This window comes from Idiotropiscis lumnitzeri, chromosome 7 (genome assembly GCF_059441095.1).
Source record: "Idiotropiscis lumnitzeri isolate Australia: NSW breed Sydney's pygmy pipehorse chromosome 7, RoL_Ilum_1.0, whole genome shotgun sequence".
In the NCBI taxonomy this organism is placed as follows: Eukaryota; Metazoa; Chordata; class Actinopteri; order Syngnathiformes; family Syngnathidae; genus Idiotropiscis; species Idiotropiscis lumnitzeri.
The window spans coordinates 1,241,903-1,256,855 of NC_142397.1; the positions used below are offsets into that span (position 1 = coordinate 1,241,903).

General features: G+C 45.4%; 2 protein-coding genes across 11 annotated transcripts; one reads left to right on the forward strand and one right to left on the reverse strand.

Annotated features, from left to right (window-relative positions):
* Positions 1-1,315: 1,315 nt before the first annotated feature.
* LOC148333017 (acyltransferase PGAP2-like) lies at positions 1,316-8,998 on the reverse strand. 10 transcript variants are annotated; one of them, XM_088299761.1, is made up of 9 exons: positions 7,902-8,810; positions 7,068-7,567; positions 6,863-6,981; positions 6,376-6,477; positions 4,595-4,768; positions 4,101-4,350; positions 3,454-3,560; positions 3,037-3,145; positions 1,316-1,910 (listed from the first exon to the last, which is right to left on the reverse strand). In XM_088299761.1, the coding sequence occupies exons 3-9, from the start codon at positions 6,971-6,973 to the stop codon at positions 1,780-1,782; spliced, it is 984 nt and encodes a 327-aa protein (XP_088155887.1). In that variant the 5' UTR covers positions 6,974-6,981; positions 7,068-7,567; positions 7,902-8,810; the 3' UTR covers positions 1,316-1,779. The 10 variants fall into 10 exon arrangements, 9 of the variants coding, with proteins under 9 accessions (XP_088155887.1, XP_088155886.1, XP_088155890.1 ...); XM_088299760.1 differs by having other exon boundaries at positions 4,595-4,771; positions 7,902-8,809; XR_015844185.1 differs by having other exon boundaries at positions 1,872-1,910; positions 4,101-4,324; positions 4,595-4,771; positions 7,902-8,817.
* On the forward strand, positions 8,006-14,867 carry LOC148333018 (neuronal acetylcholine receptor subunit alpha-10-like). Its single transcript, XM_088299759.1, has 5 exons — positions 8,006-9,311; positions 10,872-11,017; positions 11,134-11,288; positions 12,394-12,926; positions 13,944-14,867. The coding sequence occupies exons 1-5, from the start codon at positions 9,251-9,253 to the stop codon at positions 14,573-14,575; spliced, it is 1,527 nt and encodes a 508-aa protein (XP_088155885.1). The 5' UTR covers positions 8,006-9,250; the 3' UTR covers positions 14,576-14,867.
* The last annotated feature ends 86 nt before the right edge of the window (positions 14,868-14,953 follow it).

Below are 14,953 nucleotides of genomic sequence, written 5' to 3' on the forward strand. Positions count from 1 at the left end.
CGTTTGAAGGCATAACTCACGAGGGCCATCTTGTGGTTGAGTATGGAAAGACGTTCCAAATCTTACGTACTTGTAAAGTCTTGTCGCGACTAAGAGTGTATGAGTTGAAATAAACGTGGCACTTAATGTTAACGACTAGTATCATTTTGTAAATTTGTAAAGACGTCGTCGGTGAAATTTCCCTGAATGATGTCGTCGTCCTTGGACGTGATAGAGGCGTCACAGGAGAACACGAAGACAATTTAGCGCACAGGATCAAAGACCGTCATTTCTGCACACTAAGAGGACTTTGACATTCAATTTTGTGTACTAGTTGACATCTGTATGCTATAGTACACGAGATCTACTTGAAGTAATAAATAAGTAAACCCTAAGTAAAAAGGATTTGTTCATCATTTCTTCTCCAATTTGATGAATGTCATTCAGTTCATAACAAAGCAGGCTAGATTTTAAATGTTTCTTAACTTGGATTATTTAATCAGACATATCACAAATTACATAATGCCCAAATTAATCTTTAAACACAAAATAAATTCCAGTATTTTTAAGATATTTTTTTGCCATTATTGTTTTTCATTTTTTGCTTCAGAATTTGGAGCAACGAACTTGGATATATTCTGTTAACAAAATAAATGTAAAAAATGTCGAGCGGCGTGGTGGTGGACTGGTTAGCACAATGCGCTCACAGTGTGTAGGTCGTGGGATTGATTCCTGCTCTGGCCTTCTTATGTGTAGTTTGCATGTTCTCCCTGTGCCTGCGTGGGTTTTCTCCGGGGTGCTCCGGTTTCCTCCCACATTCCAAAAACATGCACGGTAGATCAATTGGACACTCTAAATCATCCCAAGGTGTGTTTGTGAGCACGGATGATCTTTGTGTGCCCTGCCATTGGCTCCAGCATGCGACCCTGGTGAGGAGAAGCTGAACAGATAATGGCTGGATGGAATATGATGTCCACAACAACACGGAGCGGAGCCCATCCAATTGCTACACATTTTAAATTAACCAGGTTATGTAACCATTTCCAAAGGAAGAGTAGCTGACATTTGGCAGATCACTCCTTCCAGTAAACGGATCTTTTGCACGCATTTGAGCCTCTGTGATTGAATTTCTATACAATGTAGATGATCGGCCCCTGCTTAATAATAAAACATTGTGGATTTTAGCGGAACAGCCCAATAGTAAATCAGGGCATTGGACCCCCCCCCGCCCGCTCATAAAACAAATACAATAAGGATAATCAAGTTCTTCAATTTCTCTATATCAGCTTTCTGAATTGCATTAAGAAACCCGAAACAAAGAAATTTAGGGCATACATTTTTTCCACAAGTGTTTTTATTTCCTTGTAACAAGAATAATCAAAACATGATATGGCAGCTAAAGAACATTGTGCTTGCTGCTCTACAATGAATATGATTTGATGAATGCCTTTTTTAAAATCAACTTCCTTTTGGGGCTTTAAGAGCTCTCCCTTGGGCACACTGTGATCAAATCAGCTGTTGATGTTTGACTTACGACAAGTTTCTCTCTGTGCACATGCAAGCCAAACGAGCTGTGTGAATGCACGTCATTAGTTAAGCGGGATGAGGACCGTTCAAGCATCTCGGCATGCTGTCATCTGTCGTCCCATCTCTGCGCATTTACTTTTTGTCATCTCATCACGTGTGTGTGTGTGTGTGTTGTCTACAAAGGCCTTCTTGGCAATCTTCCTCAATGACCCGGTCTTGGACAGGAGGCGGGAGGGCCGCTCCGGTCTCCTGGAGTCCTAGGGGGGTCTCTGGTCAGAAGTCCTTGGGCTCGGAGCAGGAAATGACCATCACCTCGCGGCTCTTGAAGTCCCACGCCGCCGTCATGTGGAAGGCCATGTTGGAGAAGACCATGAGATACTCGAACAGGGCAAACAATGTGTAGCCTGGGGGGGCGAGAGAGAGGGGGGGTGTTTTTTTAATGGCTCATTCCAGAATTAAGAGACAGACAAATTCTGTGTGAATTTGAGTTATTCCGAGGCTAAATGGAGCCATAAATGAATCAGTCAAAATATAAACAAATGGAGCTGTAGGAAAAGGAATTCCCTCATGTTCATTTATTGATGTCTTTTTTTTTTTAAACGCCCACCAAATCCAACTTGTTTTTCAGTCCTCGCATTTTCAGGCACTCTTGAAAACAGGAGACCGATTTTTTGGGGTCACAAAGACACACAAGTCCGTTTTGGCTTTGTACATTTCATCCGAGGTCAAAGAGAAGGCCACGTTTACGATGCGTTAAGACGCAACGCTTCAGCTTTTGTGATGCGTGAATGCAGAAGCTTTACTTCAAAGAAGTCTTTCTGCAAACGCCGTGATGCAACCTTCTCTGGGGATATTGCAGCTCATACTTTTTTTTCACCTGAAGGGGTCGAAATCTCCAGAAAAAAGCAGAGATTTTTTTTTTTTTGCCAAGCAAACAATTCCAACATGATTGACATCCAAATTCAAGAGTGTGTTACGCAACCACGGATTTCCCGCCGATAATGTCCTCGTGATTGTAAAGCTGTGACAGAACTCGCTTCCCCGGCCGGACACCGCAGTGCATGAACACATTGAATTAAACGGCAAAAGTGACGTTAAAGCGTGAAAGAGAGCCCAGAACTGACATTTTTTTCTGTTTGGATTGCAAAGATTCACCGGTGTCGATGATGACTTTTGCATCTTTTATAAGGTAAGACGGGGATAATCCTACCCATGACGCCATTATCAGGCAGGTCTGATGAAATCAATGAAAAATAAACATGAAATTTGGACATTGATTTTGAATTGTGGTACAACAAAATTACTAGTAACTCAACAACCAGCCGAGTAAAAAAGATTGTTGGCAAAATTCTTTTTTTTTTTTTTTTAAATGGAAAAGTTTTTGCCGGATTCGATTTTACCATGAAACATTTAGTTAAAAAAATTAACTCCAGCAAGCACATATGAGCATTGATTTACAATTGATTAACAAATACCGCACATAAAATTTCTTCTAAAATAAATTTTGTGTCGAGCTGATGTCATACTTACTTCCTGACTCACAGTACAAGTTGTGCTTGATGTAAAAGAATGCAGCAAAAGCGCAGAAGCTAAAATTGAGGACTAACAAACGCACTTTCCAGTAATGGGATTTGGCATCCTGGGAAAAAAAACAAAACAAAAACAAATTTACCAACAATCGGACATCAGCATCATCAACTGAGCAGGACACATTTTCTTACTGGAAAAAAAAATCCCTTCACATTAACATTCATTTCCAGATGAGCAAAAAAAAAAAAAGTATCTTTGACGTCTTAAGCCGTCAATGGCAGTAAGTGAGTTAATTGGGAACGTTTATTTGGAATCCAAGTTACCCAAGTTAGGTGCATGCTCACCAAAAGAATGAAATGCTCACATCAACGCAGCGAGCAGTGGAAAACACGGACGCAGCAGAGAGGAGTGACTCACCTCAGGATTCAACGAATACTTCTTGATGGATTTCCACAGATGACACGTTATGACCATGTAGACGAACGAGCTGAGAAGGAAGAGGATGAAGCCTTCCTTGTGGACAACTAAGACGGCAAAGGAAGGTAACGTTACACTGACTTCAAAACTAATTAGCATACTTTGCAAATTCAAATCTGTTACAAGCTTCACAAAAAAATAATAGTAAATTGCAATTAACGGATTATTTTTCCGATAAATTAAAAAAAATCCTGGGTGTTGAAACAGTCTTAAGAAATGACTATGGAACATTTTCACCCGGAATATTCTGGGTGTCATATGGAGGTGTCTTCAATTTCTGCGAATAGTATCCAAATTGTGTAAGAGATCCTGTAGGAAAAGTGCGGGTGTTGCCGCCGTAGCTGCGACACACCCACGGAAGACACTTTGGTTAAAGTGTGGGTACACTGTGGATGTTGCAACACCCACATCTGCCACAGGTGTGATACCGCAAAGCAAAAGTGTGGGTGTTGCATACTTTTAACAGAAAAAGTGTGGGTGTTGAAACACCCACATCCCAAAACTCTCTTTTATGAAAAAGTGTGGGTGCGATGCCCCTGGTATGGAACGCAGGTGCTGAACCACCCACATCTCTCTTAGGTACTCACAGTAGGTCTCGTTGGACGACACGTAGGTGAGCAGCAGCAAGCCGAGGTTCTCGGAGAACGAGAAGGCCAGGCTGAGGTAGGCCAGCGAGCTCTCGGGCAGGCGGGCAGCGAAGCGCAGCTTGTAGAACTTGAAGTAGGTGAAGGCCACGAGCAAGCGAGGCGCCGAGTGCAGACCCACGCACAAGCGCCAGATGTGGCACTCGGGGCTCAGGCTGATGGAGGCGCTGATGGACGGCAGGTAGTTGGGAACCTGTCAACGCGGAAACTTCAACGCTCGAAAGTCACAGTGGTACAACGGCACCCAAAACCGATTTGCTCTGAACCCCACAGCTGATATTTTGACTCGCTCATCATTCGGGATGTAACAATATCCAAAAGTCATTTATATAAAAAGTAGCACGATATGAAGCTCACGATACGATTATCATCACAATATTGTGATGAAGTTGTTAACAAAAAATAAATAAAATTTGCTGTCGTGGTCTTGGACCAACCCGGCAGTGCGTCTGGGTGGAGTCCTCAAAGTGAAAGACGGACGAGATGACGACGCAGGTGATGAGGCCCATCATCGGCAGGCAGACGATGCCCAGGGCGCACGTCGTGAAGGAGACGCGGATCACCAGAGGCTTCTCGTTGCCGCACGAGCCGGAAATCATCGTCGCTCCTGACTGCTGCAACCCAAGGAAAGAAAGAAAGATGGCGTAAACAAAGACGGGAGACGTGGGTTTTAGTTTGAGTTGAACCCTTACAGCGGGAAAAGTGCGGGTGTTGAAGCGCGCACTTCGACCGTCACTGTGAAAATGTGGGTGTTGAACGCTTTAACCATTTAATAAATAAAAATGGTTGTGATGCGTCTGGGGGGAAAAGAAGGGTGTTAGAACTCTTCCACTGGAGAAAGTGTGGGTGTTAGAACACTCACAACTCCCACAGGTGCGATGTCACTGGTGAAAAGTGTGGGTGTTGAACCCTTTTAGTGGAAACATTAAAGGGTGTTGAAACATCCACACACATCCTCTATTAGGAAAGTGTAGGTGTTGAAAAAGTTGCATACCCCATCATTGTGACGCCCCAAAAAAGTGTGTTAGCCCTGTAAGAGCCATATTTCTTCTGTTACATTTTGAATTGCAAGCACTTTAGATCGTATTTTTTACCATTTACAAAGGTATTGTTTTGTTTTATGTGCACAACTGGGTAACGCCCCCTTTCAGCAGCTCCACTTCCTGACGCGAAATACGTCACAGGTGCGGTCTTTTTTTGCCTGGTACCACGATTTTTCTTTGGCCACACTAAATTATGTGCTGGCCATCTTATCATTTATCTTTCTGGGATGCCATTTGGGGCTGCATGCACACAGATGTTTATTTCACCATACACGCGAGTTTCGCAACCGACCCACGAGTAGGAGGAGGAGCGAGTCGTATTGCTTAAAAGCAAAAAGGAGAGGTAGGTCAAAATTTCTATCTTACCCATCTTGCCTGCACAATTGTCGAAAACTTCGGTGGATAAAGAAGTTAAATTATGGTGATGTGAGTGGAAGAGCCGTTTCTTTTGTATGACTGAAGGAGCGAGTTGCTGGAAATCGGCGTAAAAATTAGAAAAAAAATTGAAGAGCTGTGTTTGGCAATGAAGTGGATTAAGTTGGTAAAGTGGAACGGCTGTGTGGCCTAGAGTGAAAAGGTACAGGCCCGCATGCGCTCGTGCGACGCAGCGGCAGCAACAGCTGATCGTCTGCGTGTAGAAGAGATGACGTCACGTGATGCAGGCAACAATGGCGGCGTCCTGCTTCCTTCAAAAATACGCCGTGCTGTGTTTGCTATGTTTCAAACTCGGAGTGATTTGACAAACACGCTTCTTCTGCCATGATGATTTAAAACGAATGAACGCTGCTACTTTAAATCACACTCAAAAGGAAGAAAAAAATCTGCAAGGGGTCCTCACAAAAGCCACTTTCCTCATGAGGCATTTTCCTTTTTATCTTGATGCCCCAAAAAAGTGTGTTAGCCCTGTAAGAGCCATATTTCTTCTGTTACATATATATATATATATAGCTACTGTAAAACAAACTTTTGTTGGCATTGGCTGACAAAACGGACTATTTTTGAAAGAAGACATACAAAGGCTTTTTACTTTTATGTAAACATTATCCTAAACCTCTTTCCCTCGGAAGCTTTGAATCTCCTGCAACAGACTGACGGGCCACACAGCTGACAAAAAACCTCACACTTCCACCACGGGTAATGTGTTGTGGTTGAAAACGGTTTAATTTGTTCTTCACCTGCTGCTTGGCCCATGTCTCCCTGTCCTTTTCATCAGTCCCGTCTGATTTGGCACCTTTCTCTGGCTCCACACCAGCCTCCACGTCTCTGGTCTCATTTTGCTTAAAACAAAAATAATCAGACAATTGTGTTCTTTTTTTTCCCCCCTGATTCTTCGAATTGGCGAACACTCGCAGCGAGTGGTGTCTAAATCAAATATAAAGGTCTGATAATCTTCATTTGAAAAGACCACCGATAAATATTTAACTCATTCACTGCCACTGATGGGTATAGAAGTCACAAAGTAAATTCATCTTACCCGAATAAAAAAAAAAAAAATGGATCTTTGACGTCTTTAGCCGCCAATGGTAGTAAATGAGTTCATATACGTTTGATATGGAAACGCTTGGTCGAGAGCGTCTTTATGCCGCGCCAGCCACGAAAATAGAGCTCATGGATGAGAGACTTTAAAATGGAAGACTTGACTGGTCGCCGCAGAGCCCTGACCTTCTCGTTGAACAAGGCTGAGAAATTGTGCAATAAGCACTCTTGTAAACTTTGTGGAAAGTATTCCCGGACATCCAAGGATGTTAGCTGCAAATGCTGGAGCAACGTCATGTCAAAGCCTACAAATTGAAAATGGAACGTCACTTAGTTCAGATGCACGTCCAGGCAGTGAGCAAATATTTGGGGAAATATAAGCGGCGCTTACCAAAAAGTTGATGCGTGAGTTGAGCCTACTTTTGAAATATCGCTGGCATAGGGCAGAATCCACACTGTCATTCAGGGGACCCCAAAAAACGGAATGTTTGTTCGACCATTAACATTGAATCGTCATAAAGACGCAAAGCATTTTCAACGCTGTATATTGCGCCATCATTTGTAAAAAATAGCAGCACACACCTGCGGACTGGCGCCGTGTGCTAGTAAAGATAGATGAACAAGACATGAATGGGGAGGTTTCAACCCGCCGCCAGCGATATGTTCAAAATGCCTCAACAAAAGCAGGACTTGAGCCAAGGGATGGAAAATGCAACTTTGATGACTTGGAAGGCTGTGATGTGGGAGTTATGATGCGCTAGAGTGGCCAACATGCGTCATAATGATGACAACTAATTTGTTCTGGTCCCTCCTTCTGCTAAGATGACAAGGCTGCCAGGATGGCCGAGTGGTCTAAGGCGCCGCGTTCAGGTCCCAGTCGCCCCAGGAGGCCTGGGTTCGAAAGAAGGCCAGAATTGGAGTTACGTACTCCCACGTACAAATTCCAGTTTGGAGGCAAGCGGCAGCATTTTGGACCAACTGATGGAGGACTGGCTGACTTCAAAATAAAGTGATCCAGCCCAGATGTAAAGTAGAAGCTTAAGAAGCTAAATGCCAAAAGATGTCATCAAGTACTGATGGGATCAAGGTGGTCCCAGTCCCTTTCCAAACATTTTCATTTTCGCCTCTCTACCTTACGTCACTGAAGCCAGTACGTCTTTAGTGATACAATAGTTGCGCAGAAACGTGCTCCAAACAAACGGCAAAATTAATTTCACACCCTCACCTTTTGGGTGGGACTCTCGTTCTTCTTCACAATCTTTATCGTCGCGGACCGCTCAAGTTGATCGGAGGGAAGATTCCACAAGAATTGCCACGATGCATTTAAATGTTTCCAGCCCGGGACATCGTTCTGTTCTCTGAGTGCGCCTGAGCTCCCGATCAAGCCGCGATGGCACACGCTGACGGCTGGCGGTTGGCATGACAACGGAGGCCTGAGGTGAGGTATCACTTAGTGGAACGCAGATCCTGCATGATACTCAACAGCGGACGGGGAGCGGCCTAACCGGACCGTAGAACTGCGACGAGCGCTGCGTTGCTGGTATTAAGAGAATGTAAACAACAACATGCCATCCTGTTTGCCACGCCCACCACGAATGCCGATGCCGACGGTGCGTTCGCTGCCTACTCGTGGCCCTACTGCTGTCACGGCTCTTCTCAAGATGATCCATCCCGTTCAACGCTTCTCTAATTGCAGCAAGGAAAAAGTGGGTGGCTTCAAACAAAAGGTGGCTCTCTCTCTCGACTTGAACACATTTAGGTGGAAACACCTTGAAATAAAAGCTGCAATTCTGAACTTTCTCAAAATGATCTTTGATGACAACCCAAAATGTCTTCAACAAAACAAATAATTGAATTAACCGCGCCGCGCCAATCGTTTGGGAGGGGGCTGTATTATGGTTTTCGTTTGATGATCTTGGAACTCGGACGAGACTATTTCTGCACATCACCGCTCAGTCAACAAGCCCTCGGGATGATGCGGCACAAGTTCGTTCCCCAGACAAGATAATAAAGCAGCATTATTATCTCCGCCAAGCATTTTGGGATACAGCTTTGCTGGTGTACCTAATTAAGTGTCCTAGTAAAGGTGGCGTTCATCGCTTGGACGGCGCCGAGTGTGACGAAAACATGGATAATGACACACGCGCGCACACGACATAAGAAGACTACGTCACCCACCGATGAGCACGCCGTCGGCGAAGATGAGGAGGGGCCGCCCTGCTGCAGCGCCAAACGAGCGACGTGCACGCGCGCTCGCAAAAACCTCGGATCACGCGTTACATGCTCGATTAACCTTGCCTGGATTATTTTGTGTGCGGGCGATGGTGCTCTCCGTGGTGCTGAAGCCCCCCCCAAAAAATGACGTGATGTTGTTGATGACGTCGCGGAGCCGATGCCCCGCCCCCCGGGCTCTCCCGGTCCGCACGCAAACGCACACAAAGTTAAAGGATGCGGTCGCACACGCAACGCGCGCTTATCAACTTGAATTTTGCTTTTTTTCCCCGTCACGTCGTTTGATTATTGTTTGGAGAAGTGCAAATGATCGTGGAATTGTGGTAGATCGCTTTGGGCAGCATGAAACGATCGGAAATGCAAAGCTTTTTGTTCTCGTTTGTTTGCGTGTCTGTGTTGACAGGTAAGGAAAAAATAAATTGATAGGGGCCATTTATCAATATTTTCTTGACAAAGAACAAAATAGTTAAAAGGTTCAATTGTTTATTCTTTCTCAATTTGTTTTCACACACATTAATTGTAATTTTTTGTTGATAAAAAGTGTGTTCAAACATGAACGCTGCTTTTAATGATATTTTTAAAAGTGTTCATTTTTGTATGTTACCTACAGTGCACAATCTGCCAGAATTTTTTTTTAAGCATGTAAACTTCCATAATGAAACGTCTGATTGGTGCAGATTTTATTCTTTATGGATGTTGATTTTTTTCCCCCCATGCAAAATGGTCTTGTGGCATCCAGCTGTTTGGGATTTCACCGCCATCGTAATCCCTCAATGTGTGTATTTGTGTGTGTGTGTGAATCTTTTATGTTTTCATAAGCTTTAAATGCAACCCAAAAACATCCTGGCACATGCATCCATACGCTTCAACAACGTAAAAGATCACAAAACATGTTCTTGTTTCTGCCTCCTGTGTGTGTGTGTGTGTGTGCGTGTGTCAAACATTTTACTTACATGTGCAAAGGATGGAGGAAGTGTGCAGGTTTTTAATAGCGGATTTCCTGACGAGGCCTCGGCCCACCATCTGCCACATCTGAACCAGCCGCTCCACTAAAGTGCAATAAAACTGACAAATAGCAGTACAAGTACAATGTCAGAGGAGGGGAAAAAAAGTCAAGTAGGAATCATCTGTTCCAAGACAAACCGCAAAAGTGGGAAACTTCAATCAGACCCGAGTTGTTAATTTAAGGACTTTGAACGAATCGGACTTCCTTAGTTAAAAGTTATGTCAGTAAAAGTGGCCAAAGTCCAGATGTCAAGCGGAAAGACGGGAAAGATATTGAGTTCGAAGTGACGTTTGACTTACTGAGCTTCACTTTACGTGCTTGACATGAGTGGAGACGGCGTTTGACTTTTTGGACACAATAAGTCGACTCGAACACTTGTGACTTACTCCCACTCCCGCTTTATCGTCACGATCATAAAACATGTCAAACATTCCTGTATCATACTAGTGTTAAAATAAAAAAATAAAAAATAATTCCATTTGTAAAAAAAGACAAAGAAACCCAACACTGCACTCAAGGTAAATAAAATAAAATAATAAATAATTAAATAAAAACCTTAACCAAGCCCGTTATCAGCCAAGGAGCTAATGGCTAGGAGCTTTTATTAGCATTGGACTCTACTGGAACATGCTAACTAGCTGGCTGCCACATTTGTGGTCTCTAAACTGGTAAGCTTTTAGCTTTTCAAAGGTCGAGTGTTTTGGTGGTTTCTTTTTAAAAGCGCCTGATGCAACTTCGACCTTTTTTGGGACATTATGCAACACAAGATGGGGACGGCGTGACAGAGTATGACAAAATGGTACATAAAAGGACGATGTGACGCGACAGAACAAAATGGGTCGTAACGGGACAGACAAAAGGGGACTTGATGGGTCTGTATGGATCCAAATGGGACATGACGGGACACGGAAATTGAGCGTCCATTCCACCTTCTGACCTCGTCGCTCGTGTCCACAGTCTCCCGATGCGCCCACAGCAGATTTGCCGAGAAGCTCCTCACTGATCTGTTTGACAACTACACGAGCGCTCTGAGGCCGGTGGAGGACACCGAGGCCATTCTGAACGTCACCTTGCAGGTCACCCTCTCGCAAATCATCGACATGGTAAAACACTTCATGAGGATTCATCGAAATCGGAAGTCAGCTTGTGCAACCTTTGATGGATTTGCGTTACCTTCTCCTGCAATTCATGCCCAAATTTATGAACGGATGTTTTCCAGGATGAGCGAAATCAAATATTGACCGCCTACTTGTGGATACGCCAAGTGTGGCTTGACGCGCATCTGAAATGGAGTAAGGAGGACTACGATGGCCTCGATACCATCCATGTACCTAGCAGTTATGTATGGAGACCGGATATAGTCCTATATAACAAGTAGGTTGGACTGGTGTCGAGTTGCCGTTGGCTTTTGATCGGAAAGACACAAGCTGGACATTCCTTGAAGACGTTATTCATGGGAGTGTGCGGAGCTCTCGTCGGTTTTTTATGCACCAGAAAATGGACAAAGTTGGCGATGAGACACTTGGACTCCGCTCAACTTTTTGCCTGACTGGGAAGACATAAAACACAGCCGAAGACAACTGAGGGACGAGCGCGACCACCTGTGGGCTCGTCTCGCAGTGGGAGTTCTTGTGTCTTTTCAGGGGTTAACTATAGTTTTTGTTAAACTTGCGGCGCACTCAAGGTCGTTTTATATTACAATTCATGGGCTGTTTACGCGAGTCTTCTGTAGGGCGGAACGATTTTAGGAAAAAAAATTGTATTGGATTTTTCCGACTGATATTGCCATTGCGGTTTTGTGAGGAGGGGGCAGTTACAAACTACTTGCCGTCAAGTCGAATTTTGTATTTATGAATAGTTGCAAATGTGAAAATGCATTATTTTTTGCTAAAGCAGTCAAAATTAAAGCGTAAACTCAAGATGAATTAAAAAAAAAATCACACAATAAAATATTTTAACTCAGTCAAAAATTAATTTGCATATCTTGCAACGACAAATTCAAACACTGTAACATACTATTATTGTGTAGATCGCAACACTCAGGCTAGTCCCAGTCCTTTTTTTTTTTTTTTGCAGTACAGCCCTGGTTAGTGTGACCTGCTTCGTGACCGTGAGCCCTTTAAAAAAAAAAAAAACGAAAAAAAAAAAAAAAACGAAAAAAAAAAAAAAAACTCAGGTTTGACAATCTCAAAATCGCGTTATCTGAGATCGCAATTTCGGTTCCGAAACGATAAATGGTGTTGTCTTATGTGAACCTGCACAATTTTTGCAAGTTTTGGGGGCGCAAGCGTCATCTTATTTGGACGTTTTTTTAGTCGTCTTATCTAAAACCTGTGCAACATTTAGAGTATTCGGTTATCTTGGACTGGAACTTGAGCTCAAACTTTCAATTTCGGACCCAACTTCTAACACATTACTCTTAAATTCAGGAAATCCAACCCACTCGGCCACTCATGATTTGTTTGTTTCTGGCTTTCAGTGCCGACGACCATTTTACGGGCCCCATGGACACCAACGTGGTGATTCGCCACGACGGCCAAGTCAGGTGGGACTCGCCGGCTATCACCAAGAGCTCCTGCAAGGTGGACGTGTCCTTCTTTCCTTTCGACGCACAGCAGTGCCGGTTCACCTACGGCTCATGGACCTACAACGGCAACCAGCTGGACATCCTCAACGCCATGGAGAGTGCCGATCTGGCCGACCTGGTGGACAATGTGGAATGGGAAGTCTTGGGCATGCCGGCCAAAAGGAACATCGTTTTGTACGGCTGCTGCGCCGAACCTTACCCAGACGTCACCTACACGCTGAAACTCAAGAGGAGGGCGTCCTTCTACGTCTTCAACCTGCTGATACCGTGCGTGATGATCTCCTTCCTCGCTCCGCTGGGCTTCTACCTACCTGCGGACTCTGGAGAAAAAGTGTCTTTGGGCGTCACGGTGATGCTGGCGCTGACAGTCTTTCAACTGCTGGTTGCGGAGATTATGCCACCTTCGGAGAACGTACCCCTCATCGGTAAGGATGAAGGCGCAATCTGTCATGCGTATTTACGAGGTTAGATTCTGTAATCAGCACCTCGAAATCTGAGACCACAGTTCTCCGTCGGAAAAGGGTGGAGAGCCCTCTCCGGGTCGCGGACGAGATTCTGCCCCAAGTGGAGGAGTTTAAGTATCTTGGGGTCTTGTTCACGTGCGGGGGGAGGATGGAGCGTGAGATCGGCAAGCGGATCGGTGCAGCGTCTGCAGTGATGCGGACTCCGTATCGGTCCATCGCGGTGAAGAAGGAGCTGAGCCAAAAGGCAAAGCTCTCGATTTACTGGTCGATCTACGTTCCTACCTATGGCCACGAGCTGTGGGTCGTGACCGAATGAACAAGATCTACGTTATAAGCGGCCGAGATGAGTTTACTCCACAGGGTGTCCGGGCTCTCCCTTCGAGATAGGGTGAGAAGCTCTGTCATCCGAGAGGGACTCAGAGTCGAGCTGCTGCTTCCCCGCGTTGAGAGGAGCCAGATGAGGTGGCTCGGGCATCTGTTTACGATGCCTCCTGGACACCTCCCTGGTGAGGTGTTCCGGGCACGTCCCACCGGCAGGAGGGCCCAAGGACGATCCAGGACACGATGGAGAGACTCCCGGCTGGCCGGGGAACGCCTGGGGATCCCTCCGGAAGAGCTTGAAGATGTAGCTGGGAAGAGGGAAGTCTGGGCTTCCCTGCTGAAGCTGCTGCCTCCGTGACCCAACCCCGGATAAGCGGGGTCCCTGGAAAGACCAACTGTAGTTTGGCTTTCTTGATTTTTGGTTATGTTAGGCCAGCAGAAATAGGCCTTGACCGCCTACCACTGCTCAAGTGGCAGGTCAACAAGCTCATTTACCGGCCAGTTGAGTAAACCCACTAATGGCTAAAGACAAACTGTGGCAAGGTTTTAACCTTTTGGATCTGGATTCGCCACGTCTGGTTTCGGTTTTACCTCAGAACCTCATTAGCGAACAGAACTAACTAATGTGAAATCTCATGTATTGTCTCTCGCCAACAGGAAAGTACTACATTGCCACCATGACCATGATCACGGCCTCCACCGCCTTGACCATCTTCATCATGAACATTCACCACTGCGGCCCGGACGCCAAGCCCGTCCCCAAGTGGGCCAAGAAGGTCATCCTGCAGTACATGGCCAGAATGTGCTTCGTTTATGAGGTCGGGGACGACTGCATGTCTCTCCAGTCGGAGAAAAACCGCAACATGAACGGTTCGGCGGGGGCCAACAGGGACGATCGGACCTTTGGAACGGAGGCGGTTTTCCCCGTGACGGCAGAGGAAAGAGAAGACTTGGGAGGGTCGATGGAGATGAACCCTACCGATTGCTACAACTCCTGGGAGAACGGCACCTTTGTCAGCACGGATGTGGACGACGCGGGCGGTGCGAGGAGATGCCGCAAAGGGGGCGTGAGCGAGAGCGAAAGGTCTCGCGGGGTCGCCTGTGACGAGCGGCGTCTGCTGTTGCCGAATGTGGAGTACATTGCGAACTGCTACAGGGAGCAGAGGGCCACTCAAAAGAGGACTGGCGAGTGGAAGAAGGTGGCCAAGGTACTGGACCGCTTCTTCATGTGGTTGTTCTTCATCATGGTCTTCTTCATGAGTCTTCTCATCATGGGCAAAGCCATCTGACGGGAGTTATGCTCAACAACAGGAGGGGCAAAAGTGAACAGACAGCAGCACCCGCTTCTACAACATCAAGTCTATGATTTCAGCCATGAAACGGTTTTCATTTATTCCCCAAAGTCTATTGTCAAATCTCTTTCAGGCAGTGGCGGACGGTCACGACCTTCAAGGCCTTCTCTGCCGGCCTGACAAAATCAAGAAATCGTGATCATATTCTTCACATTGATTTGCTCATGGCTTCCAAGTTGTGCAGCCGATTCAGATGTAAATACCTGGAAGTAAAAGCTGACAAAATGTTGATCTCGTCTCATATTCATCGTTTGATATCAAACTCAAATGTTGTGTACCCCGCTCCCAAAAGTATAAAATCCTTAAAAGGGAAGT